Source organism: Panthera uncia, chromosome E3 (genome assembly GCF_023721935.1).
Source record: "Panthera uncia isolate 11264 chromosome E3, Puncia_PCG_1.0, whole genome shotgun sequence".
In the NCBI taxonomy this organism is placed as follows: domain Eukaryota; kingdom Metazoa; phylum Chordata; class Mammalia; order Carnivora; family Felidae; genus Panthera; species Panthera uncia.
Window position 1 is genome coordinate 29,188,664 of NC_064815.1, and position 27,979 is coordinate 29,216,642.

Consider the following 27,979-nt stretch of genomic DNA (forward strand, 5'->3'; position numbering starts at 1 on the left):
ATTCTAAGTTTGCAAATAAAAGCTGAGTGGGGGGGAGGCCACACTGGTCACTGTACGGCCCACAGGCATCTGGGTCCACAGGGGCTTGCTTTCATCTCCGGCAGGATGAGATTCCACAAAAAACTATCTGACAACAGGGTTTCTGCTCTCAGGACCAGTAACAGGAACATCTTGCGATTCCCACCCCAAAAAACCACATCACAGCATTAAAGTTACAGAAAAGTCAATCTTTTATTTCCCCTTGCCTACGAATGTTTGCCGGGGAACATTTAAAAATAGTGACCCCAGGCCCCACTTGGCCATTTTCCTCCAGCTGGGCAGAGAATCTCTCTTGGGTTTTTTTTTTTTTTTTTTTAATTTAATGCGTATTAGGGTGGACATCCCCGAACCCAAAAGGATCATAATTTTATAATTAAACCATTATGAATTTAATCATACTACGGGCTGAAAGTTGCTGACTAAAATACCTCAGGCCACAGCAGCAGAGGCCCAGGTGGCTTTCGAAGCGTTCTTCCTGTTTCTGTAAGACATGCTCTTCTTGCCTGTATGTGTGCACACACACTCTGGTGCGGGACAAAAGCCGGTGCAAGCACTGCTCCGCGTGGTTTGACAAGGTTCTCAAGATCATTTCTAGTGGATCTGGTCATTTTCTTTTTTTTTAAACAGGTTTATTTGGCAACAAGCTGACTCGTTAAAACCCTGCTTTTGAAAAGGAAAAATCTGCAATAAAACGTGCAATTCTAGAAAGCGAGAGATGTTGTCACTTTTGAGAAATGAAATCCAGGTTGGCAATGTGTCTCATGGTCGGCCTTCCGTGGGGACAGTTCCAGGGATGGTCCATCTCACCCATGTGGGTGATCAGTTTCTTCATCTCACTTGTGTTTAGGGCGGTTCCAATCATCACCTGAGTAGGAGACACAACGGTTCCAAGTTTTATGGCTTTGGGTACAAGAGCACCTCTCCAGCAACATTTTTCTCTGCAACGAGGATGGACACGATGACTACTCAAAACAGCGGTCCCTGAAAAATCTTCCTCCGAGGAACCCTACCCGCTGCTATCTCAGCCCCCCTCCGCTTTGTGAAATCCAGCCCTTCCGTGGCTCCTTTACGGCAACACACCTCTGTTACAGACACTGACCACACCTGTCCAGGATGCAACCAGTCTCAGCGGCTCTCCCGCCGCCCAGACCTGTCACCTTGGCAACCACAGGGCCTCTCAAGACCTCCCTGCTGTCCCCCTCCACCTGTTCTCCACTCAGCGGCCAGTGAGTCCTTTCAAAAGCTGTCAGATCACATTGCCAGCGCTCGATGCTCACCTGGGTAAAAGCCCACGTGCATCGGCGGATTTGGCCCCTCACTGGCCTTGTGCCTGCATCTGCTAGAGCGCATCCCTCCCTGCCCCTCTCCAGCCCACCGGCACCCCCTTTCCTTTTTTTATTTTTTTAATGTTTCTATTTTATTTTTGAGAGGAGAGAGAGAGAGACAGAGAGAGAGACAGCGCAAGCAGGGGAGGGGCAGAGAGAGAGGGAGACGCAGAATCTGAAGCAGGCTCCAGGCTCTGAGCTGTCAGCACAGAGCCTGACACGGGGCTCGAACCCACAAACTGTGAGATCATGACCTCAGCTGAAGGGGGACGCTTAACCGACTGAGCCACCCAGGCAGCCAAGGCACCTGCCCCTTTCCTCTCGCACAGGTGCACTACACAAGCACCTACCTTGGGACCTTGGTGCTGGCCATGCCCTCTGCCCGGGTCCTCCCTCCCCAGATACTGCCCGTCTCACTCGCCCTCCCTTCAGGCTCCTGTCCCTGCCTCCTCTTGATGAAACAGCACTCAGCTCATCTCTAGCTGAACTCTCCGTGGAGGTGAGCGGGCCCCTCAGCAAGCACTGGAAATCAGCACCCCTGAGAAACCAGGAGAGGTGGTGTGAGACGACAAGCCTGAGACGTGTGTCACCTTCCTTCTTCCTTGTGCCACGCACGGCCCCAGAGGCAGCGTGCGTGGGGCGCTCCACCTCACTGGGGCGGACAGACCCCAGACAAGTCAACAGAGAAACAGGTGTCATCCGGGGTGGGGGGGGGGGGGGGCGCCCGGGAGAGCCCACTTCCGTGGGGGACCTGGGAGAGCCCAGGGCTGGAGGGAGTCGGGCGGGTGTGTGAAGGCGGCATGCGAGGCGGGCAAGCGCAAAGGGCTTCGGGTGGGAGGAAGGCTGGTGCGGCTGGGGACGTGGCACGTGGCCGTGTGGCAGGAGCCCAGCGAGCAGACGGGGCTGAGGGGCTGGCAGGGCACGGGCCCGAGGGGTGCGGCAGAGGATCACCCACAACGGTCAGCAGCTGTGCTGACGGGAGGACGAAGAGCCACAGTGCGGCGGCCCCGCCAGGGTGGGGAGGACAGGGCGGCCTGTGGCTCCCCGGGTCTGTGTGGCACCTTAAGGCAGGACACTCTAAACCGCCTGGCCACCGGCCCAGGCCAGTCTGCCCTGCCTCTTGCTCACCGACCCCGGGGTGGGGGCACCAACACTGTCTTCATCAAAGAAATACCCGTGGCCGGAAGTCAGATTCTCCCCTCACCTCTCCCCGAACTTCATCCAATCCCCAGGCTGCACGGTGGCCCTGAACTTTGCTCCCCGACTGACATTTCCCCGAGCTCGGATTCATTAACCTGACCGTCTTCCAGACGCCTGCACTTACAGCCTCATGGGGCCTCAAATACCACACGTCCAAATCAGCTTTTATGCCTCCCACCCCCCAACTGCGAGCAAGCTGCTGCTTCCCCGCCGCCTTGTTCCAGAAATTCGGGCGCCCCCACGACAGCCTGCGCCTCAGCCCTTCCAGCCCTCCGCACGAGCTCCCCGGTTCCCACCGGGATCGCAAGACCCCGTGTGAGTCCCGACGCTGCTCGGGTCACATCCGGGACCCCCTCCAGGACAGGCCACCTCTGGCTTGGCTCACACGCTCCCCCCCGCCCCATCTGTGCACCTGCTGTTTCTTCTACTAGGAGAGCTCTTCCCCGAGGGGCTCCATGCCCCTTCCAGGCGTCAGCCCAGATGCCTCCTCCTCACATGGCCCTTCCCTGCCTCCCAATCTCAACTGCTCGACCGGGGGCCGAGGCCACTCCCCGTCCCCATACTGTTTTAACTTCTTTTCTGGGCCTACTGGTATCAGAAGTTACTACTTTGGCTTAAGTCTCTTCCTCCCCACTAAACCTTAAACTCCGAAAAGAGGGGGGGACCTCATCTGCCTTGTCCCCTCTGTGTCCTGGGCGGCACCTGGGTGGAGCCTCTGATGAAGGAAGGGCATCCCGGCTGCTCCCGGGGGTCAGGTGATCCAGACGCACCTGCTTCACTCTGACATCAGGCTGATGACCCACCACCGCCACCACCTCCAGGACAGGCTGAGCGGCGGCGGTGAAACGTCACAGCGATTACGGGTTAGAGGCCAGAGATAAGGCAGACGCGCCCAGCTCACACATCACACTGGCAGAGAAGGATGTGGCCATATTACACACGATGACCCGTGGCAGTCTCGGCCACAGTCGACGGCGCTGCCTGGTCAGCAGCTGGCCTGAGAACTCGTGCCACCACCGGCCCGAACAGACCCTCCGGGCCCTGGAAGAAGAGCGTTGTTTACTTACAGACTTTCGACAGGCTCTGGAGGCAAACATCTGTCTGACGCGGGAAGGCCGACACATGACCCCAGGGCTGTCACTGAGCATGAAGATCAGTTCATCGATGTCCTGAGGTCCAAAGGTCCAGTTTTTACTGGTTGGCAAGGAAATCAACTTCGCCCTTTCAGTGACTGGAGCTGGAAGAATAAAATTTGGAGAAGAGTCCACGATTCGAAAAATACGTTTCATTTGACGCCTGTGTGTAACAAACACTGAGACACAGGGCAGAGGCAAAATCCTTTCTGGGGGAACCGTTTCCATCTCTGATAAAATATCCTTATCTAGGGCACCTCAAAGACTGTTCCTGGCTCTGACAGGACAATCCCATCATCGTCGTCACTCACCCCCTTCGTCGATAACAAAATCGAAGCCATTCTTTCTGAATATTTCCAGATTTTCTATTAGGATAGCTTCATTGACAGCAGTTAAGTTGAGAGTCTGGGGTCTGAAAAAACAGAGAAGAGATTCAAACCCAATCTCGAAGTCAAACATTTAGCTGTAAAGCAGAAATGAAACAAAGCCAATACGTGCTTCTTTGAATTCCTTTCAAAAAGCCAGGTAAGCGACAACGCTTTGTTCAGCCATATGCCTTTCCTGTCACGTAACTGCCTGAGAATTTCCCGTTAATTTTCTTCTTTTTTTTTTTTAAGTTCAAATGACCACCAAAGCAGCTGGCTTTTCCTCAGCTTGCCACCCCATCCCAGTGACCCCATGTTTCTCTCAATCCACTCCTTAAAGATAACAATACAACATAAAAAGGCTATTTTTCCTTCCGGCAACACAGACCATGTGAAAAGCTCGGCTGGGTCATCACAGGCATCGGAAAGCAGAACACAGAGCATCTGTTTTGCTATCCTGTCCCTTCCGAGCCTGCATCATTGACCGCGCCATCTGTCCACGTAGCAATCTGTCCACCGGTCCTCCTGGTTCAGCGAGTGCTTAATCAGTCGGAACTGATAAGGGCAGGAGAAAGGATGGGCATGGAGTAAGAGACCAGTGGGGAAGAACGACACTGAACAGGCAGTCACACAAACTGTAATTACAAAGTACACTGCCAATCAGGAGGCCAGAGGCGCCCAGCGCCATAAGAGCCAGAGCAAGTGAGATGGGCCTGGAGACAGGAGTCAAGGACAGTGTCTCTGAGGAAGGGACCTCTGAGCTGAGAGCTGGGGTGAGCGCCCGTTATCAGCCAATGGATGGATGGGTGAGCACAGGGACAAGCATTCAGGCAGGGACAAGTCTGTGCAAAGGCCCAAGGATGGCCCACTGATGTTCCCAGAGCCACATACAAAAGATCTACTTCATTCTCCTTAATGACCAGTTAGGAATTCATCAGGTCTGTCAATGGCCTGAAAAGGAGATGGCCAGGTGGCTCAAGCATGGAGAACCAAGAGGAAGGACCTAGGGAGGGCCAGACCACGCAGGGCCTGGTAGGAAAGGAAGGACTTGTGGTCTTTATCCTTGGAGCAAGGGCCACCTGGGACCCCAAGTGATCTGTGACTACCTGGGGCAACCTGAAATGTCACAAGCGAGACCCTATTTATGCAAAATGGCTAAAAAATAAAAGACCTCTGTGAAAGAGGCAGAAAGAATCCAGTATGAGAAAGTAGCTTATTAAATGTCTTTACACTGGGCACCTGAGTGGCTCAGTCGGTCAAGTGTCCGACTTCGGCTCAGGTCATGAATTCACAGTTCATGAGGTCGAGCCCCACGTCAGGCTCTGTGCCGGCAGCTCGGAGCCTGGAGCCTGTTTCGGATTCTGTGTCTCCCTCTCTCTCTGTCCTTCCCCACTCACGTTCTGTCTCTCTCTCTCTCTCAAAAATAAACAAACGTTAAAAAAATTAAAAAATAAATGTCTTTTCCATTACCATTAATACCTACTGAAAGTAAATGAATTCAACCATTTCATAGGAAATAGATTACTCTGTAAACTCGGTGCTTTCTCCCAGCTGAGTGACTGTTCATGCCAGGATTTACTCCTACTGGGATCTCAGTGTATTTCTCTATGTCGCTGAACTTCCCAAATGAAAATCCATGACCTCTTCCTATCACTTGGCTTAAGAAAAGACTTCTGGTCTACATGATACACCATCCCACCACCTTGTAAAGCGGTCAGCCTAAAACAGGCGTTGGCAAAGGAGAGACAAATACCAAGTTCTGTGGTGACGAATCACTGAACTTGATCTATGCTAGCTGAGGACAGACACACAGGCAGCTCCACCCTTCTGCACACCTAAGTTCTATGTGCTATAAACAGACACGTTACGTACCATAAACTGGCCTTCGTCAGATTTTTCTGGCCAACCGGAAGAGGCAAAGGGCTTGATAAATAAAGAACATTAGCTGTGTGAACTTGGGAAAGTCACCTAACCTCTGCGTCCGGGAGCCTCCATTTTATCACCTGTGAAGTGCTGATGGTAACAGCAGCCACTTTGTAGGTTTGGGAAGACTAAATGAATCAACGCGTGTCAATGGTTTCAACAGTGCCTGGCACAGAGTAAAAATCGGCCACGGGGACGCTCGTGGCTAAAAAAGAGACACACACACACACACACACACACGTACGTATACGCTCTTGGGTCTTAAGCTTTAGGGGTGCAAGAACACGGAAGATTCCGCACACCAGAAAGAACTTACGCGATAAGCCTTTGACCCTGGAGGGCCATGTGCTGCTGGAGCATCTCAAAGTTGTACTTCTCATCCGTGGCATGCTGGTCCACTATGAAGATATCTGCATTGAGTTTGGTGATTATAAATCCCAAGTTAAACTGACCAATGATCTCCATGTCTGCAAACATCGTTTTACTGCATGTGGAAAATGTTCATCATGAGACATCGTGATTTTTAAAAGATTACTTTTCTGATCATAAAAGAGACTGTAACAGGAAAATGAACAATACAGAAACATAAACTAGAGAAAGTCCCTAATAATCCCACTTTTAAAGGTGACATTATTCATTCGTTCATCCAGCTCCCCAGGGATGGCATCAGTAACTACTGTTCATTTGGTGTATATGTTCCCCGACCTTCGTTTACATATTAAAAACAAAACAAAAAAAACCGGGCGTGCCTGGGTCACTTAAGCGTCCAACTCTTGATCTGGGCTCAGGTCATGATCTCAGGGTTCGTGAGTTCAAGACCCGCATCAGGCTCTGCACTGACATTGTGGGGCCTGCTTTGGCATTCTGGGTCTCCCGCCCTCTGCCCCTCTCCCGCTTGCTCTCTATCTCTCTCTCATAATAAATATTAAAAAAAACCCAGGGGCGCCTGGGTGGCGCAGTCGGTTAAGCGTCCGACTTCAGCCAGGTCACGATCTTGCGGTCCGTGAGTTCGAGCCCCGCGTCAGGCTCTGGGCTGATGGCTCGGAGCCTGGAGCCTGTTTCCGATTCTGTGTCTCCCTCTCTCTCTGCCCCTCCCCCATTCATGCTCTGTCTCTCTCTGTCCCAAAAATAAATAAAAAACGTTGAAAAAAAAAATTAAAAAAAAAAAAAAAACCCAAAAATGGAATCATAATTCTTCAGGCCATTCTACGCCCCTCCCTTAACAATGCATCTTCAGTGCTTTTTCGGACCCATTCAAGTAGATCTCCTTCATTCTTTCTAGTGGCCGTACGGGAGCTCACTGCGAGCACGTACCATAACCTGTCCGACAAATCCTCTACTGAACGACTTCCGGATGTTTTCATTTTGAGTAACACAAACGATGCTGCAGCAAACGTTCATGGACAGAAATCCACTCTATTCTGGGGGTATTTCTGTACGATAAATCCCTAGATTTGTTAAGTGTGTAAAAGTGCCTTTTCACTAATCCTGAGCATCAATCTTTCTAACATCTGCCAAGCTCACGGACGGGTCCTTTGGTGGGTGGCTTCAAAATCCAATTCCATTCATGACTACGTGCGTCAGTGCAGACAAGACAGATACCGCCACAGATCTTCACGTGAGAAAACGACATTGCCATTCTGTACCCCACACAACCAAATTTTGTGAAAATGGGTTTTCGTGAGGATCAGCCCTGTGGTGCTCAGACGGGACTCGAGCTGAGACCTCAGACGGTCCTTTCTTTCTGCGAGTGCTCCAGAGCAGCGAGGAAGATCCCTTCCACACCACAGCACCCACCTGGGCTCCCGTGGGACTTGCTTTGCTTGGAGCTCTGCCACAGTCAACCGCGGGTGATGGTCTGACAGCGACACCTCCGTGTGCCATGGATTACTAAGCTCCCATTTCCTATTGGCAAGGAGCTCACACTGAGCTCAAGTCCAAGGTCAGGACCAAACGAATCCCCAAACCCTGTCTGTGAGGATGCGTCTCCTGGGACCATTCCCTGGCAGTAATTTCGTGTCAGAGTCCAATCAAGACACAAAAACCACACCAGCGATTTGAACAGAGGAAATTCATAACCAGGTATGGTAAACTAGTAGAAGGTAATTAACTACTTAGCTAAGAAACACAGGGGTAGCAAACAGAGTGAGCAATGCTGGGCCTCCTGCTGGCAGCTGCCTTGTAGGAGGAAAAGACCAGGGCAGCCAGAAGGAAGGAGAGGCCGGGATCTGGTGCTTTCTCGCAGCGTCCCTCTACCGCCCCCTACTGACAAAGTCTAGAAGTGCACCAGCAGAGATGCTCACATGGCCTCAGAGATTGCAAAGTAAGGAGCCTACAGTGGATTCCAACTGAGAAGCAACACACCTGGAAGCAGCACCAACACCAAGTCCCCGGCTCTGGTTCCCCAGATAGAGTCCCCGTGGGAAGAACTTGTACCGGCCTGAAGACACAGGCATTCTGTCTCTGCAGGTGTACCTCCCACCGTAAACTTAAAAAGTAGCATCAGGCTCAAACAACGAAGAAGAAACAAAACTGTACGACTTGCTCTATTTGGTTATAACTCAGAACAGAAACACAAAAGCTGGTAAATGCTACCACGGTATTTCAATTACTGCCTCATCTTCCGCTCCGGACATGTCTCGGGAAAATCATCGGCAGGACAGCTCAGAACAAAAGGCGTTTCAGCAGCCGTGCACCGAAGGCCAGATGCCAATGCCAGGCCCACTGTAGATCAGCGTTTCTCAAAGGGAGCACTTGGGGTACCTGGCAAAAATGCAGATTCCTGGGCTCCACACCCACGATCTACCGCATCTACTGAAATAGAATCTCCGGAGGCTGACCACGGGTTCCGCTTTCTGAACAAGCATCCTAAGCGGTTCTTTTGTGTTCCAAATTCAAGAACTACCATAACATGGGATCGATGAATATTTGAATTAAAATCACTGCTTTTAAAAATTACAGTTGATTTCACTCACTGAGAAGGCTGAAAGCATCCAGAGTCAGATGCCTGGGGGGGCTCAGTCGGTTGAGCGTCCGACTACTGGTATCAGCTCAGGTCATGATCTGACGGTCTGTGAGATCGAGCCCCGAGTCAGACTCTGTGCTGAGCCTGGAGCCTGCTTGGAATTCTATCTCTTTTTCTCTTTCTGCCCCCTCCCCATCCTCCGTTCATGTGTGCACTCTCTCTCTCTCTCTCTCTCTCAAAAAAAAAAAGAACCCAAAGAGAAAGCATAATTACTTTGCCTTTTGGGCACCTTACAGGTCTTTCTCCATCAAGCACGTGTTCCACGATCGTGCATGTAAGCCAGGAGCCCAGCTCTTCACTGTGTCCCTGAGCGTTCACAGGCCCCAGACCCCACCCAAAGATGTTCACCCCCCTTAAACACACACAATTTAAAGGAACTATTTCCTATGGTGCCTGAGTGGCTCAGTCAGTTAAGCATCCAACTAGTGATTTTCGATTCAGGTCATGATCTTCAGGCCCCGCAACAGGCTCCACACCATCAGTGCTTGCGACTCTCTCTCTCTCTCTCTCTCTCTCTCTCTCTCTGCTCCTCCCCTGCTTGTGCTCTCTTTCTCTGTCTCTCAAAATAAGTAAACTTTTGGAAAAAATAAATAAATGAACTATTTCCTAAAAACCTTTCCCAATGTTAGGCACCATGAATATCAAGGGAATTATCTAAAGTAATGCTTGCTGTTGAAGAATTGATTATCAAAATCAGGCAAAGCCTGTGCAGTCCAAACCAAAAGTGCCATAAAATTTCAACGTAATTACTGGTGCTCTGTGTATAGGACACAGCACATTTCAGTATCTACTGAGACAAAAGATATACAATGCTTTAAAAAGATCAAAGTTAAGGGGCGCCTGGGTGGCTCAGTCAGTTGAGCCTCCGACTTCGGTTCAGGTCAGGATCTCGCAAACTGTGAGTTCAAGCCCTGCATCAGGCTCTGTGCTGACAGCTCGGAGCCTGGAGCCTGCTTCGGATTCTGTGTCTCCCTCTCTCTGCCCCTTCCCCGCTCATGCTCTGTGTCTCTGTCTCTCAAAAATGAATAAACATTAAAAAAATTAAAAAAAAAAATCAAAGTTAAATATTTCAAGAGAAGTCACCGTTTTTAGAAGTTACAATGTTGTACGTGATTACTGTCAAGAAAGTGGTGGTGACCAGTGTTTTCTGTTATCAGTATTAACAGTTTTCTTGAAATTGACTCCCTTTTTTCCTTAACCTTACCCTACACAATCTTCTGGAAATCGCAAGTTTGATAATAAATTATAATTTTTCCTAATATGCATTAAAATGAATCATGGGAGGGGTCCCTAGGTGGCTCAGTCAGTTAAGCGTCCAACTTCAGCTCAGGTCACGATCTCACGATTCGTGGGTTTGAGCCCCATGTCGGGCTCTGCGCTGACAGCTTGGAGCCTGGAGCCTGCTTCAGATTCTGTGTCCCCCTCTCTGGCCCTCCCCTGCTCGCACTCTGGGTCTCTCTCTCTCAAAAATAAATAAACATTAAAAAAAATTTTTGTAATGAATCATGGGAAATAGTAATGTCCATTAAAACCTCCATGGATTCAGTGCAGGGAGGAGTCACTGTGAAACCTTGGGGAAGAGGAAGGAGATCGGGGTTGAGGAGGCCCTGATTAATTTGAACTAAATGGACAGGATGTGCTAAGAAAATCTAAGGAAACAATTCTTGAAAGGTTTCACCGAGAAAGACCTCTTTAAAGAAAGTTAATTTGGGGGCGCCTGGGTGGCGCAGTCGGTTAGGCGGCCGACTTCAGCCAGGTCACGATCTCGCGGTCCGTGAGTTCGAGCCCCGCGTCGGGCTCTGTGCTGACAGCTCGGAGCCTGGAGCCTGTTTCCGATTCTGTGTCTCCCTCTCTCTCTGCCCCTCCCCCGTTCATGCTCTGTCTCTCTCTGTCCCCAAAAAAAAAAAAAAAAAAAAAAAAAAAAAAAAAAAAAAAAAGAAAGTTAATTTGATGCATATGAGGGGCAATGAAAATGTAGCGAGTGGAAACAGCATCACCAAGGATGCACCAGTAGGGCTAATGAGCAATCCGTAGAGTGGAAACAGACTCCCAAATTAGAATCTTCGAGGAGCACAAAGAAGGCAGAGAGAAAGCGGGGCTGGGAGAGGGGGAGACAGAAGCTTGGGAAAGGGTGACATCAGGAGATGTCACGTCTGTGGTGCAGAGAAGGCCCCCAGGGAGGACTGTCCTGACAGCCAGAGGAGCAAAACCAGGGCCTGGAAGGACCAGCCTCGTCCCCTCCCGGCAGCTCATCCTATGAAAGAACGTTACCTTATCTCCTTTCTCAGTTCATCTTCGGCGGCTTGGTTTTCTCCGGGGCAGATCTTTGCCCTGAACTTCCTGTAATTCTGTTCGCCTTCTTGTGGCCTTTCTTGGTGACGTAACTGCTTTATTCGTGCCGCTAAAGACCGCATGGAAAAGGCCAGGGGCACTACTTTCTTACTGATTTTAACAGCCACGTCCACCTGAGACGCTGATGTGTTCTGCGCAGTCACCAACCCTTGAGGGAGGTCAGGATTCAAAGGAATGCTGTCTTTTTTGAAACGCCGTGTGCTTGGGGAGGATGCATCTACGGGCGGAGGCGAGACCCTATGTTTACGTCCACCGTCCTCGTGATCGGAACCGCGCTCCGTGTCTGCAGAGCGACGGTCAAGTTCAGGCAACTTCTCAGAAGCTTCCTCGTTTCCCTGTGAAAACCTGTCCTCAGGGGAGTTTGCTGCACAGGCGCCACCGGACTGACCGCCCGTTGCTGGGGTGCCGGGCCCTTCCCGCGGGCCGGCCGAAGTGCGGCTGTGCCCCGAGTCCTGCTCCATCTCCACTCCGTCCCTGCGGTCACAGGGGCCCCCGCGCACACGCATCGCCTCCCCGCCAGGGCCGGACGAGCCTGTGCCCGAGGCGCACTTCTGGAAACACGGGGAGTCTGGAGCTCCAGAACACTGGACGCGTCTCTTCTGTCTTGGAGAAATCCGTCTCGGTTCGGTGGTGTTCGGGCCCTGAGACTTGGTCTCTGTCGTGTGCCGAAGAGAAAAGGTCTCTCTCAGTCTGGAAATGGTCACTGCCCTCTTCGCTTCTCCTCCAGTCCTTAACGAAGCAGGATCATCCTGTTTTTCTGGCACGGGCTTCTCCATTTCTGCCGAATGCTTTTTTATTAAGTTACCTGAGTAGATAGGAGCAGAGGAGAGTATCAGGGGCTGCAATGAAGTGGAGAAAAAGGGTATTTCTGGGGGCTCCTGGGGGGCTCAGTCAGTTAAGCGGCCGACTTCGGCTCACGGCATGATCTCGTGGTTCATGAGTTCAAGCCCTGCGTCGGGCTCTGTGCTGACAGCTCAGAGCCTGGAGCCTGCTTTGGATTCTGTGTCTCCCTCTCTCTCTCTCTGCCCCTCCCTCACTCGTGCTCTGTCTTTCTCTCTCTCTCTCAAAAAAAAACAAACGTTAAAAAAAATTTTTTTTAAAAAGAGGATACGTTTTACAAAAGTAGGGATCCAGAGACGGCTAACAGAACATACAACAATGGTTAATCGTAAGGGACATACAAATTGAAGCCACACTTTAATGTTACTGTACGATCACCAGAATGGGCGAAAATTTAACAATCGACAAAAGTTCGCAAAGATGAGGCTTAAAAAGAAGGTGTAAATACTGCTGGCGGTAGTGAAATCGGTACAGTCGCTTTGCGAAACCTTCTGGGAGTAGCTCCTAAATCTAAACACGACGCATCTGCAGGTGGAGGCCTGTGGCCTGGCATTGCGCTCCTGGCACACCCACACCCGCCAGAGCCACAGACAGGGGTGTCCACGGCCGCTCTGGCCATAACAACCCAACCATCCACAAAGAAATCATGCCGTTAAGAACTATAACGGAGGGGCGCCTGGGTGGCTCAGTCGGTTGAGCGCCCGACTTCGGCTCAGGTCGTGATCTCACGGTCTGTGAGTTCGAGCCCCACGTCGGGCTCTGTGCTGACTGCTCAGAGCCTGGAGCCTGTTTCAGATTCTGTGTCTCCGTCTTTCTCTGACCCTCCCCTGTTCATGCTCTCTCTCTCTCTGTCTCAAAAATAAAAAAAAAAAAAGAACTACAACGGAATGCCACACAGCAACGAGAACGAATGAATGAGTTGCCATGTGACGTGGACAGATCCCACAAGGTAATGAGAGAAAGAAACAAGACGCAGAAAAGCAGAAATTAAAAGCAGATAAGATGAATCTGTGGTGTCAGAAGTGAGGAAGATGGTTACCATGGGGGGTCGGCGCAAGCAGGAGGGGTAGCAGGGTGGTTCTACGGCTGCCATCTCTTGACCTCAGGGCTGATACACTCGTGTTTGTTTGTTTCCAATACAATGGCCGAAAGGGGCATCGGTTCAACTGGGCTTCGAGATGCACCGGTATTTTGAGCAGTTTGTCCTTACAGGGTAGCATCTGGCGAAGCGTGTCTGTGAGTGGCCCCCTCCACAAAGATGTACATACAGCGGAGCAGCCTCCACTCCATCCCCATGCACATCCACATCCACGCCACCCCACGCCGAGGACGGCCAGGGCTCACGGGCGCCCACCGCATCCAAAGCGAAGCTCTGCCACTCTACTGCCCGGATTTCTGCGCTCCTGTTCCACTCCACCCCTCGGGAGCTCCGCCTCCACCTTATGCCCTGATTATCAAAACCAGAGCCTGCCTGCTCTCTTCCAAATCGACCTCTCCCCGCCCCTGGGGTGTAAGGAACCTTAGGACAGAGCGGCTCAGGATCCCTGCCAACAACCCCCCCCCCCCCCCGCCAAGCCCCTTCCAGCTCCTCCTCGCACCCTCAGCTCACAAAGTCATCCCACAACCTCTCCTCTCACTGGGAGCCACACCCATCTGTCACCTTAGCCTTCTGCCACACTCTAGTTTCAGCTTCCTCAGCAGCTCTGGCCTTCCCCCCTCGGAAGACGCACTGATGGGCGCCCACCATCTCTGCACATACAGACATGGAGATCAGGGCAGGCTGGCCGACAGAAGAGAGTGTGCACCCCAAGGAGATGTGGTCATGGGGGGCGGGGTAATGGCCAACTCTTCCCTCTGCCAAAGAAGGCGGCTGGAGCTCAACGTTGGGCCCCCTCCCAGAAGTCCCAGCTGCTCTTGGTTTGGATAAAAAAGAAGAAAACTACTTAAGTATCTGATCACGTAGGGCCAGGCAATAAAATAATGACTGTACCTGTCACTACTACACATCCTGAATCAGCTTTGTGGTGACGCTCATTCCCATACGCCACTCAGCGAAGAAGGCACAGGGGTGACGGGTGGGAAAATGGCAGCGCGAGGGCCCCCAGAAATTCCCCACTCCATAAAGAAATGAGAAAAATGGGCAAAAATGGTCAGAATCGACTTTTCTCAGAACTCTGGAAATTAACAAAAGGTTTGCAGCCATCAGGAGTGTTTATTAAAGGAAAACGGTTGAGTCCTGGTAAGAACACATCCCTGGATGTGCCAAATGTGCCTTCCATTTCTCTTGTTACCCGATTTCCTTACATCTGCAGCTCTACACTGCCTAGTGTGACACATCCTTTCAGAGATTTTGGGGGCACCTGGGTGGCTCAGTCGTTTGAGCATCCGAATCTTGAATTCAGCTCGGGTCATGATCTCACAGTTCGTGAGATGGAGCCTCACATTGGGCTTCATGCTATCAGTGCAGACCCTGCCTGAGATTCTCTCTTCTAAATAAAAATTAAATAAAAAATTTAAAAAAATTTTTTTAAATTTAAAAAAATTAAAAAAAAAAAAAAAGGATAGTGAGTTTCAGAAGCTGTCCATACACCTGTGTATTTTCTTACCTTCAATACCCAACAACGGCTGCTGACTGACATTAAGTTTGTTGAGATCACCATCAAACATTCCTATCAAAGATGTTTTTAAAACTGCCAACAAAAGCTTCTCCTCTTGCAGTAAGATCTGCCTTTTATCGGGAGTAACATTGACGTCAACACATTCTAAGGCCAAAAGAAAAAAAAAGACACTTATGTTTAAAATCACCTTTCACAGAAATTTCCCCGTCTATTTTATTCTCTTGCGCTTACCAAAGGTACTGTTAAAAACACTACAGTGTCCAGACTAATATTCATAAACTGTAAAATCAGCACTTTCAGAGAAACAAGGAAAAGATGAACCGTTTATTAAACGGACAGAATATGCAAGTATCTGAACAGTCAATTTGCAAAAATAAAGAAAGAGCAAATAAACACATGAAAACATAGGATAGAAGACCGCACGCCAAAATAAGGTCCTTCTAGTATCGCCCACTGACTTTGGTTAAAAATGACACTACCCAGGGGCGCCTGGGTGGCTCAGTCGGTTGAGCGTCCGACTTCGGCTCAGGTCACGATCTCACGGTATGTGAGTTCGAGCCCCGCGTCGGGCTCTGGGCTGATGGCTCAGAGCCTGGAGCCTGTTTCAGATTCTGTGTCTCCCTCTCTCTCTGACCCTCCCCCGTTCATGCTCTGTCTCTCTCTGTCTCAAAAATAAATAAACGTTAAAAAAAAATTAAAAAAAAAAAAATTAAAAAAAAAAATGACACTACCCAATACACGGCTCTAGATGTGTAAATGAGTACAGCCCGATCCTAGTCATGGACACACTAATTCTAGTACTAGGAATGTATCTTAAGGAAATTACCAATCATATAGGTAACTATTTAATATAACGACAGTATTTAAATTTCTAAAAACTGAAGACAGCTGAATTAAGGCTAAGAATTTAAAAAGTTTAAGATACATCTGTACCTTGGAATATAATGAGTACAGATGTTAAAATCATGTTTCTGAATAATTTTTAGGACATGGGAAAAAAAAAAACCATTTATGTCAAAGGATAAAGAGCTTGATACAAACTTACCCAAAGTTATTTTCTCCCTTTTATAAAGGATATGAGTAGGGATATATATATAGCATTACATATTTTAAGGCATGCACATATTTCTAAGTACCTAGGAAAAAATCCTAGATAACAATAAACCAGAATTTTCCCAATCAGAAGAAAAACAGCATTATTTTTAAAATCAGGGGGAACATTTGGTTTGCTTTCTCCCTTATGTGCCATGAAAAAGTCCTATTTTTCTAATAATACCATTAACCTGGTCTCAAGCAGAAAGCAAGAAAGCCTGTATAAAAAACAAAAGTCTATACAATATAATTAAAAGTATGTAAACAAAAAATACACTGCCATCAACTGTTGCCACAAAAATCCTTTCTGGTCATATCATGGCTTTATGATTTCATTTTTTTCTTTTAGGGGTAAGTCACCAACGTGACAGAAAGCTCAGTGGAACTTACCTGAATCAACAGAAATGTTAAGAACAACAAATGGATACTGATGGCGATTATACATATGATAGACCTCATTCACAAGTCTGGAAACCTACGTACAAAACAAAGGTTAAAAAAGAACAAACATTCCTGTCTGTCCCCCAACACGCTGCTCTAATCAGCCACTACACGGCTATATCTTAACAGATTGACTGAGGTAGAGCGGGGCCTGCAATAAACTACATGTATTTAAAGTATACAGTTTGAGGGGTGCCTGGGTGGCTCAGTCGGTTAAGCATCCGACTTCGGCCCAGGTCACGATCTCAGAGTTGGTGAGTTCAAGCCCCGCATCAGGCTCACTGCTATCAGCATGAAACTGGCTTCAGATCCTCTCTCTCCCTCTTTCTCTGCCCCTCCCTGACTTGCATGCACACGCTGTCTCCCCCTCTCTCTCAAAAATAAACACTTAAAAAAATGTTTAAAAAATAAACTATACAGTTTGACAAGTTTACAATCAAGATCAGTAAGATCATAATCAAGATAATCAATATATCTATCCATTGCCCAAAAAAGTTTCCTCATGCCCCTCAAAGGGATATTTTTAGTCATCAATCCCTAAACCTGAATCTTTTTCCAATCCAAAGCTGCTTTTGAAGATATGTCAAAAGATGTAGGTGCAGCCTATTTATTTGTTTATTATGTTATTTTAACTTCAGTGCCAACATGCTGCAGGTGCAATTTAAATGCTCATTAAACACACTCCAACGTACAGAGAAATGTATTTATGTGATTCTGTAATATCATCGTTAAAAGTGTTGGAGATAAACTATAAAACTGCACCATGCACAATACTGAACCATATCCAACAGACAGAAGTCACTTTCAAGTGCCACCAGAAAACAGAATCTATGACCGAGGTACAATATTGCTGAAAATGCAAAATCAAAACCGAAACACTAAAACCCTATCAAGATGACCAGTCTAGGGGCGCCTGGGTGGCTTAGTCAGTTGAGCGTCTGTCTGACTCTTGATTTTGGCTCAGGTCATGATCCCAGAGATGCAGGATTGAGCCTCACATCAGGCTCTGTGCTGACAAGGGCTGAGCCTGCTAGGATTCTCTCTCTCTCTCTCTCTCTCTCTCTCTCTCTCCACCCCCTCCGTCGCTCCCCTGTTTGTGTTCTCTCAGTTTCCCTCAAAAAAAACAAAAAACAAAAAACAACCATAAAAAAAAATACCTTTGCCGGGTCACAAGGCCGCCGATTGATAAAGAAAAACTGTCTGTCTGTTGAGCTTCTTCCAACACCATGAGCACAGTGAGAAATGAAACCAGAGATGCTGTACAATGTTCACAGGGTAAGGACAGGATTCCAGAATGGAAACAGTAACATGTCAGAGGGCACATTCAAAAGTAAAAACAAAATAAAATATAACACCTGGTTACACACTGATAAGTATTAACATTTCAGTTGATGCGTGTCTGTGTTCCACTCTGATAAATCATAAAAAGGACACAGGCCTCCTGGCATGTTCTACAGCTCCTACGGTCAATGAATCCACCACAGGAAATGCAGTGGGTTCAAAACAGATTTGCTTCAGCTCTTCTCTCACTTGCCCTATTAAATTCTTGGCCTCTATGCAAGGAAGGAGTCTCACCCAAAACTCACATTCTAGAATCTTCAAGCTGTCCCCACCAGCTGCCCAGGGAGCTCAACTACTTGTATTCAGGATTTCTGCCCGCACTCCCTGTCCTTTTAGAATGTGTTCTCCTTGGGGCGCCTGGGTGGCTCGGTGGGTTAAGCATCTCTTGATTTCAGCTCAGGTCAAGAGCTCGTGGTTAGTGGGTTCAAGCCCTGCATCGGGCTCTGCACTGAGTGCGGAGCCTGCTTGGGATTCAATGTCTCCCTCTCTCTCTCTCTCTGCCCCTTCCCCATTCACTTTCTTGGTCTCTCTAAATAAACTTCAAAAAAAATTTTAAAGAAAAAAAAAAAGACAAGACAATCTGTTCTCCATCAGCAAACTCCTATCTCCTAAGGTATTGTTAAAGAGCTTCCTCAGGGCACCCAGTGGCTCAGTCAGTTGAGCACCCAACTCTTGATTTAGGCTCCAGTCATGATCCCAGGGTTGTGGGATAGAGCCCCGACTCAGGCTCTGCGCTGGGGCGCTGCACTCTCTCCCTCAGCCCCTCACCCCAACTCACTCACTCTCTCTTTCTCTCTAAAATAAAAAAATTACAGTGCTCCCTCTGCCTGTGATCTACCCGGGGTATGTGCACTCTGCACTCTGTAAGAATGGTGTGCACACAAAAGAAATGAATCTCTGCATGTGAGCCAGAGGCAAGTAGACAGTGAGCAGGCGTGGGCCATCACAAGGCCAATCCCAAGTAGGGGCAATGCCAATTTTTCTTACCCTGAGAGTAGGGACAGTGGACAAGATATTGGGTAAGGCATGAATGAAAGGAAACACTTTTCCACTCTGTCAAATCCCCATAAGGCAAAACATATACGTAAATTAAAAATTATTTTAATCTGTCACTAAGCAGAGTCCTTACTACAAAGGTTTCAATAGGAAATCAATAGGAAACCCAAGAATTCAGTAGGAAATCCCCTCAAGTGCACCAGGGACCCAGGATATTGAACGAATTAAGTAACAGACTCCTTTATAAAAATCCTCTTTCTCAGCAATAATAATGCCTATAACTTTACAACGAATATAAAAACTATAAACCTTAAAATCACGATCTTTAAAAACAAAGCCTCCAGGGGCACCTGGGTGGCTCAGTCGGTTGGTTGAGTGTCTGACTCTTGATTTCGGCTCAGGTCGTGATCCTCATGGGTTCATGAGTTCGAGCCCTGCTTCAGACTTTGCGCTGACAGCACAGAGCCTGCTGGGGATTCCCTCTCTCTCTCTCTCTTTCTGCCCCTCCCCTGCTTGTGCTATCTCTCTCTCAAAACAAATACATACATACATACATACATACATACATACATACAAAAAAACCCAGACAAAATGTTTGATTGTAATTTTCCCGGCAGCAATCTACTCACCGAAACAGAGTCTGCAAAGCATCACCGTGGCTCAGCCCGTACTCTTCACACACAGAGTCACTAGGGGGCAGCTGAACAAAAGGAATGAGGCTTTGCAGCTAAAAGAGACAAGACTCACAGTTAATTCCTAACAGAATCAGGATGAACCTAATTTCAGAAAGGAAGGGTTTTGTGTGTTTGCTTTTCCTGGTCAGGCCACTCAGAGTAAGAGCACAAGGAATCTCGGTGGCTGATTCTGGCAGCTATCATAACTGAAATTTTGATTTTTTAATCAGAAGGATGGACCACTTGAGCGCATACTTATCCATAATCAATACATTGCCCACAACACCCTTTTTCAGATGCAGAGTAAAAGGAGGGTTTTATTCTCTGGAAGAATAAAATAAAAAAAATCTGTCCGCTCTCAGCATTAACTCTTGTGGTAAGTACCTAATTAAGAAATCAATTATTGGGGGCTCCTGGCTGGCTCAGTCGACAGAGCAGTCGACGCTTGATCTCAGGGTTTTAAGTTCGAGTCCCACGTTGGGGATAAAGCTTACTTAAAAATAAAAATCTTTAGGGGTGCCTGGGTAGTTCAGTCAGTTAAGCGCCCCTCTTGATTTCAGCTCAGGTCATGATCTCATGGTCGTGGGATCGAGCCCCATGTCAGGCTCAGTGGTGAGTGTAGAGCCTGCTTAAGAGTCTCTTTCTGGGGCGCCTGGGTGGCTCAGTCGGTTAGGCGTCCGACTTCAGCTCAGGTCACGATCTCGCAGTCCGTGAGTTCAAGCCCCGCGTCGGGCTCTGGGCTGATGGCTCAGAGCCTGGAGCCTGCTTCCGATTCTGTGTCTCCCTCTCTCTCTGCCCCTCCCCCGTTCATGCTCTGTCTCTCTCTGTCTCAAAAATAAATAAAAACATTTAAAAAAAATTAAAAAAAAAAAAAAAAGAGTCTCTTTCTCTCTACCTCTGCTCTCCGCCCCCCATCTGTCTCTCTCTCTTTAAAAAAATAAAAAATAAAATAAAATAAAAATCCTAAAAAAAAAAAAATCAATTATTGGATTTCCTTCTCTCGTCTTTGGAAAGGACAAGGGAAACCTGCCATAATTACTAGAGGAATAAAATGTTTTTTAAATAACTGGTCACCACTACCTGTTTCTGCCCAAACACAGATCCAATATTTTCCTTTATGCTGGAGCTTCCGCTTGTGCAAACCACAGGCTGGCGTTTTCCTTGTCCAACCTGATTGCTGCAACTTACACGGATGCCTGCTGCAATGATACAGTATGCTTGTAAGACCTGGACCATTCTGGCATACTCCTGTTTAAAAAACACAAATACAAGACCCGACGTTACTTTAATCCTACAAAAACTACATGGTTCAAGTTAAAACATCCAACTCAAGGTTCTCATATCGGCGCACAAAGAAGAAAAATTGTTCCTGACAGAAGGAGCTGTGAATACCTTTATGCATGTATACCTTTGTATTCAACGTATACCCTCACACGTGGTATAAGAGAGAGCTCAAGAGGCTTAGGTTCCTAACCATACTTCTCTTGTGTCCACGATGTCCACGCCCACTGCTATAAAAATCAAAAAGTGCATTCCACTGGACCTGGTAATCCTTCCTTTATAAATTTATCCTTGTAGAATGACTGGCACAAATAATCAAAGATATATTACAAAAATGTTCACTGAAACAATCTGTAATTGTGAAAAAAAGTTTATTTAAAAGTTATTTCATCAGACAGTGAGTCAATTAGGTCAAACTTTTTTTTTTCTCATTAAAAAATGTTTTTATGTTTATTTTTTGAGACAGAGAGAGAGAAAGAGAGGGAGAGAAAGAAAGAAAGAGAGAGAGAGAGAAAGAGAGAGAGAGAGAGAGAGAAAATCCCAATCAGGCTCCACACCATCAGTGCAGAGCCCAATGCAGGGCTTGAACTCACAAACTGTGAGATCATGACCTGAGCTGAAACCAAGAGTCAGACGTTTAACTGACTAAGCCACCCAGGTGCCCCTGTAATTGTGAAAAATTAAAAAGAACCTAAGCTACCATCAACAAGGAGTTAATAAATTATGGTACATCCATATAATGGCAGAATGATAGAGAATAAAGTAACGAGTCAGCCAAAAAAGATACACGATCAAGAAAGATACCTATGACATACTATAGAAACGGTCAAGTTATAGAACTGTTAATGTATAATGTGATCCTAATTGTTAAGAAAAAAATAAAACGTATGCATTAAAAAAATAAATAAATAAAAACCTTTACAAAAGAAAATCAAAGATCGGATTTTATTCTCCATTCTATGGAATAAAGGTTCCACCTGTATATCAGTCTAAAGGATATACACCAAACTCTGGGAGGCAGACGGACACAACCTCAACTTTCTACTACATATAATCCTGTATTACTTACATCTTTATATTCTGTATTGTTTCATTTCCTTATATTAATTTATCTTGAATTTTTTTTCTCAAGATTTGTAAATACATGAAATTAAAAGGAGCCTGGAAACACATATATCACACTATTAACAAGGGTCTTTTCCAGCAAGTATAAGTTCTTTATTCCTATAGTTTTTGAGGCACTGATTTTTTTTACCATGAGATATAAAAAATGAATAATAACTTTTTTCTATACAAAAAAATTTTAATTTTTTTTGGTTTTTAAAACTTTTTTAATGTTTATTTATTTTTGAGAGAGAAAGAGAACACGAGCGGGGTAGGGGCAGAGAGAGAGGGAGACACAGAATCCGAAGCAGGCTCCAGGCTCTGAGCTGTCAGCACAGAACCTGATGTGGGGCTCGAACTCATGAACTGAGAGATCATGACCTGAGCCAAAGTCAGATGCTTAAACAACTGAACCACCCAGGCACCCCAAAATTTTTAATTTTTAAATAAAAATGAAAAATGGTTTTATCCACAGTAAATATACATTCTTGTAAAATTTGCACTATAACTTGTGCAAATTGCTGTACAAGAAAGTGTTTAGCTGCATCCATTTAAATAACTTTTTGATTATAAAAAGACAGATACACAAAAGAGAAAAGTGCAAGGAAGACAGCAAAAAGCACCTGTGATCGCACACGCATCAATAACCACTGGTAACAATCACATGTCTTCCCTTCCAGCCTTCTTCCTATGCATATTTTGGCTAGCTGGTTTGCTTTTACAAAACTATATGATTACATGTATACACGCAGACACACATAAATACACGTATGCACAGTTTAGAACTGCTTTCTTTTTGATGTTTATTTATTTTTGAAAGAGAGAGCGAGAGAGCAAGCAAGTGGGGGAGCGGCAGAGAGAGGCAGACACACAGAATCCGCAGTAGGCTCCAGGCTCTGAGTCCGACGCGGGGCTCCAACTTATGGGCCTTGAATTTATGGGCTGTGAGATCATGACCTGAGCCGAAGTCGGACGCCTAACCCATTGAACCACCCAGGCGCCCCTAGAACTGCTTTTTAAGCACAATTGATATATTTATTTCATTTCCATTCAAATTCATAAAAGTTGTAATGCTTCATTTTTCAGGAAACCAAGAAAAACATCTTATTAAAAACTACAGACAGGGGGCGCCTGGGTGGCTCAGTCGGTTAAGCGTCCGACTTCAGCTCAGGTCACGATCTCGCGGTCTGTGGGTTCGAGCCCCGCGTCGGGCTCTGGGCTGATGGCTCAGAGCCTGGAGCCTGCTTCCGATTCTGTGTCTCCCTCTCTCTCTGCCCCTCCCCCGTTCATGCTCTGTCTCTGTCTCAAAAAATAAAATAAAATAAAATTAAAAAGTTAAAAAAATATAAAAAAAGCTACAGACAGAATGAAAAAGGTTACTTCTTAAAGAATTCATTCCCATGTTAGAACACCTAATAAATACGATTTAATGACTTTTTTTTTTTTTTCAAGAAAAAAAGAGAGGACACATCAACCTCAAGCTCAGTCTTCGGTCAGGAAAAGACAAACTAAGCACGCCCCAAAAAACTCAGGGAAGAGAATCATCTGAAGAGTTAATTTCAGTGCACATTAGTGTGGTAGATGTCTCACTACATGTGTATCAATGCTCTCAGAGGCTGGGGTTCTGAGTTTACTGTACATTTTTCTTTTTTTAATGTTCATCTATCTTTGCGAGAAAGAGAAAGAGAGCGCGAACAAGGGAGGGGCAGAGAGAGAGGGAGGGGCAGAGAGAGAGGGAGACACAGAATCCGAAGCAGGCTCCAGGCTCCAAGCTGTCAGCACAGAGCTTGACGTGGGGCTCGAACTCATGAACCGCGGGAGTGTGACCTGAGCCCAAGTCAGACGCTTAACCGACTGGGCCACCCAGATGCCCCTAACGTACCTTTTTAATATTCCTTTGAAACTCCTTATGGCGCACAGGGAGTGTATAAAACAGCTGCTGCACACTGACCGTTGTCCCTCTGGGTCGTGGGTGGGGGGTTTTCTGGACGATCTTCCCATTGTGATCAAACGCAAGCCGAGTCCCGACCTTCGCGGATGCGTGGCAGGTAGAAATAGTCACATCGCTGTGAGAGAGAGCAGGTGCGACACGGTCAGACACTGACAGGTGCTGGACATCACATGCTCATTCTCCCACTTCTGTTCTCTAAAACCTCTCCTGAAAAAATGCTGATCCCTCTGAGATCATCGAGAACGTTTATATGGGTGAGGGGTCATCATAAAATCTAAATCTTGGCGCCTAATAATAAGACAGAGAGTTCTATAAATGCTTTGTTTTGATGAAAGCTTTGATACTTGTTTTTATGGTTAAACGGCAAAATAAAAGGTCTCACAGCTTACATATTAACAAATAAAGATTTATTTCTCAGTTTTATTCCTACTGGTTTAACAAAACTTTTAACAAGGATCCAAAAAATATTATAGTTCCAATGCGTAAGTAATTATTCATAAAAACCTAGACTCTGTTATATATGATAAGTATTTCGGTTAAATTTTTTCCTAAACACTGAAATAAATCAAAACCAACACATCTGTAACTTATTATCTACGTGCCATTTTAAAATTGAGAAGTTACTGCTTTAACAAGGGTAATAATTCTTTTACAATACTATTTCATTTCATTGCTTACGTTTCGGAAGTATTACCACTTAGATTGGCAGTAAGATAAAAAAAATGTGGAAGTTTGAAGTTGAGACACTCAGGACGGAGAAGTATAAACAACAATGATTCTAACCCCACGTTTTCGGGTTCAGAGAGATTTTCGTAAGGGGTCAAGTTAGTGGATAAAAATATTGTTATCACCTCAGTGCACAAAGTGAACTCAGAGCTTCCCCCCGAAAGCCAAAAGTTTCAACCTGAGTTAGGTCACCAAAGTCTTGAATCTTAGAAGTGTGATGTTTCAGAGCTGAAAGAGAGGTACACAGTAAGACCAAAAATATTTCAAGGGATATATACCCCTGAATAAATACCACACCTACCAAAGCAACTGGTTTTAAAAAGCTGTTTTTGTGTTTCCTAAGACAGTGTTACTCAAAGTTTGGAAACATTTTGCTCAAATATTTAAAAATAGGACTAGAGGCACCTGGGTGCCTTGTCCGTTAAGCATCAAACTCCAGCTCAGGTCACGATCTCACATCTCGTGAGTTCGAGCCCCGTGTCGGGCTCTGTGCTGACAGCTCGGAGCCAGGAGCCTGCTTTGATTCTGTGTCTCCCTCTCTCTCTCTGCCCCTCCCCACGCGTACTCTGTCTCTCTCTCAAAACATAAGTAAAACACTGAAAAAAAAAAAAAAAGAAAAGAAAGAAAGAAAAAAAGATTAGAAAAACTCCACTTACTTAAGCCTTCAAAGTTTTCTTCTTCTACCCCACATCCATTGTCTGAAACTTCAATGAGATCCACCCCATAGTCTTTGAGCCTTAGATCTAAAAAGTTTAACAAATTAATTAATTTGATCCATGTAAAAAAGCCTTTATACTCACATTACTTATAACTTATGTAATACAAATTAGAGTCATAATTACACTTACTTAAATGTACTACTGTCATTTTGTGTATTTCATTTTCTTTAAAAGGACTTCTTGGCAATTTACTAACCCAGATAAAATAGTTTTCTCTTTTCTTTCTTTCCTTCCTTTCTACCTTTCTTTCAAAAGGATAATTTCAAGAGTCATTACGGAAAAAAGGCTCGGCAATCAGACTTCCTGGAATCACATTTTCCGAGCTCTATGACCTCAAAGTAAATTCCCGTGCCTTCATTTTCTGTTCTATAAAATGAATACAGTAGTGATAATAATTCCTATTCTCATACGGTTATTCGGCAGATTAGAAACAGCTGTGTGGCACTAGTAAGAACACAATAAAAGTTAACTGCTTTTATTATTACTGCCTACCTAGGCACATAAAAGATGCTAAATTTAAGTTTAAAACATAGTAATTTCTCAGTATATCAACATCTGGTTGTCTTATTACAATCACAAATGTTTCTTGAATAATACAGTATAAACTGATTATTTCCTGTGGCTTAAAACTCTTCTAAACTTACCAATATTAGTGGCACCGGCATCCACACTATTTTCTACCAACTCCTTCACAGCAGTACTTAGACTCAGTACTACTTGTCCAGAACAAATCTGATGGACTGACCTCCGATCGATAGGCTTGATGGCCTTAGCAAGTTCTGTACTAAAGACACCAGTTACAAGAAACAAAGCAAGCATGCATTTATGTATTTTCATCCTGGTTTTAACTGCGGGAAATGATTCATCTCTGTTAATAGTCAATGTATCTAACATGTTCATTTATTATATTAACATATCCCTTGATCATATTCTTAAATATAAACGTTGTTCTATGATCCTTACACATTTGTCAAAAAATCTGAATAGATACTTCAAATGTAATGGGTATTTAGAAATTTATTATACTAGGATCTACACGGAGGAGACACATGTACCCTTAAACCTACAGGTCAATAATCTTTGGCAACAATGGGATCTTCTTCTGAAAAGTGAAAACAACATTTCTCACACGGTTTGAAAAACCCCAAGTATGGTGGGAAATACACAGCGTTTATGTTAAAATCAAAACCATCTTAGAAACTGGGGACTGGTTCTATTACTACTCCCAAAAGAAGCCTTTGAATCTCCGCTCCCAATCCAGGCTGCTTGCTGCTGCCTTAGCAAAGACCCCCCCCCCCCAAAGTTCTTGCTATACTTGCTTTAAGAGTTTCCCAACCAATCTGTTTCCACTTTCTCCCTACTCCAATCCACCTTCCATGAAACAATCAACTTAAAAATCATTAATCTGGCCAAATAATTTCTCTGCTGAAAAATCTACTACTGTTGGGGCACCTGGCTGGCTCAGTCGGAGGTGCATGGGACTTCTGATCTTGTGGTCCTGGGTTCAAGTCCCACCTTGGGCATACAGATTGCTAAAAAAAAATACATAAACTTTAGGAAAAAAAATTTTTTTTAAATCTACTAGTGTCCCACTGTCTCCTATATTAAGTTTAAAATCTAGTCCTAACTGGACCCCAGTCTACTTTTCTCTCATTCTCTCCAACCCTCTCCCTTCACCAACTCCCTTACATTCTAGTAATAGCAAACTGTTTCCTGAATATCACAAGCTGTTTTAGACACACATACGAATCTTTTGGTCTAGACTGCTCCCCTCTTCCTCCTCTGCCTGGCAAATTCCTGTCATCCCAAGAACGTACTCCTTATGTTCATTGATTTAGCAATTTCTTGTAAGCAGTTTAATTGATAATGTGGATGTAACAGAACCCAGAAGCCTCCATGGGAGAGAAATATCTGGGTCTTCTCCCACAGCATCTAACACACAGCAGACCTTCGATAAACTCTTACAAGATAAAGGGAACAAACATCTTTACTCTTCATTCTACCTTGAAAAAAATTTCGCTCAGGTTTCTCTTAAATGTGGAAACTGCAGATGACAATATAAAATGGAAAGGAAGTATCTCTTAAACTTATTTATTTGGCAACACACCATAGGCTAACAAGTCCACTTCTGATATTTATTTTGAGGACTGGGGATGAAACATTTAAACACAGACCGCGAATCTGGGTTCAGGAAGCTGACACTGAATTCAACAGTGCTAGCTGAAGATTCGCCGCTCTGAACTGCATGCAGTTGACTAACCAGCAATGACATACTCGAAGAGATACAAAAGTTCTGCATTTTCAAAAACGGTGCGGCTATGCAAATTAGCATTTGCCTTGAAGCCTCCCCAAAATAACCTCAATTTTCAAAAAAAGAAAAGAAAGAAACCAGGCAGAGAAAAAATGAATTCAGTCTCCAGGCACTTCGTGCTCCGGCTTCCAGTCCATGGATGTGTGGCGGCGTCCGAGCAGAGTCTGCAGGGAGCCGACCGGATGCTCCCGCCGAGCCCAAAGGGCAGCAGGTAGGGGGGCTCGCTCCGGGGCCTCCGCGCCGGCTCGCCCAACGCTGCGTCCTCCTTCCATTCCATTCCAGGAATCTGGAACGCCGTGGACCTCAGGGAGAGCGACCGCGAGGGGACACTGCAAGCACCTCTCACCTTGGCCCTTCAGCTAGCTCCATGGATCCAGAATGTGACCCACCTCCGGGACTCGGGACAGTTCCCGCCGCCGCCGCTCCCACGGAGGCTCGGCCTCCCGGCTGCCCATTGGCCGCTTCCGACACTGTGCCCCGCCCCTTCCGGATGGGGCAGCCGACGATTCCCACACCTCCTTCT

The 27,979-nt window shown here is 46.1% G+C and overlaps 1 protein-coding gene across 2 annotated transcripts; it reads right to left on the reverse strand.

Moving 5' to 3' along the window:
• Window positions 1–537: 537 nt before the first annotated feature.
• On the reverse strand, window positions 538–27,976 carry PMS2 (PMS1 homolog 2, mismatch repair system component). Of its 2 annotated transcripts, XM_049638910.1 has the most exons (15): window positions 27,803–27,976; window positions 25,790–25,929; window positions 25,083–25,169; window positions 24,552–24,654; window positions 23,632–23,815; window positions 20,445–20,612; window positions 19,320–19,417; window positions 17,511–17,610; window positions 16,303–16,387; window positions 14,809–14,964; window positions 11,282–12,167; window positions 6,302–6,469; window positions 4,009–4,109; window positions 3,632–3,801; window positions 538–904 (listed from the first exon to the last, which is right to left on the reverse strand). In XM_049638910.1, the coding sequence occupies exons 1-15, from the start codon at window positions 27,823–27,825 to the stop codon at window positions 761–763; spliced, it is 2,613 nt and encodes an 870-aa protein (XP_049494867.1). In that variant the 5' UTR covers window positions 27,826–27,976; the 3' UTR covers window positions 538–760. The 2 variants fall into 2 exon arrangements, with proteins under 2 accessions (XP_049494867.1, XP_049494866.1); XM_049638909.1 differs by having other exon boundaries at window positions 25,790–27,976.
• Window positions 27,977–27,979: the final 3 nt, after the last annotated feature.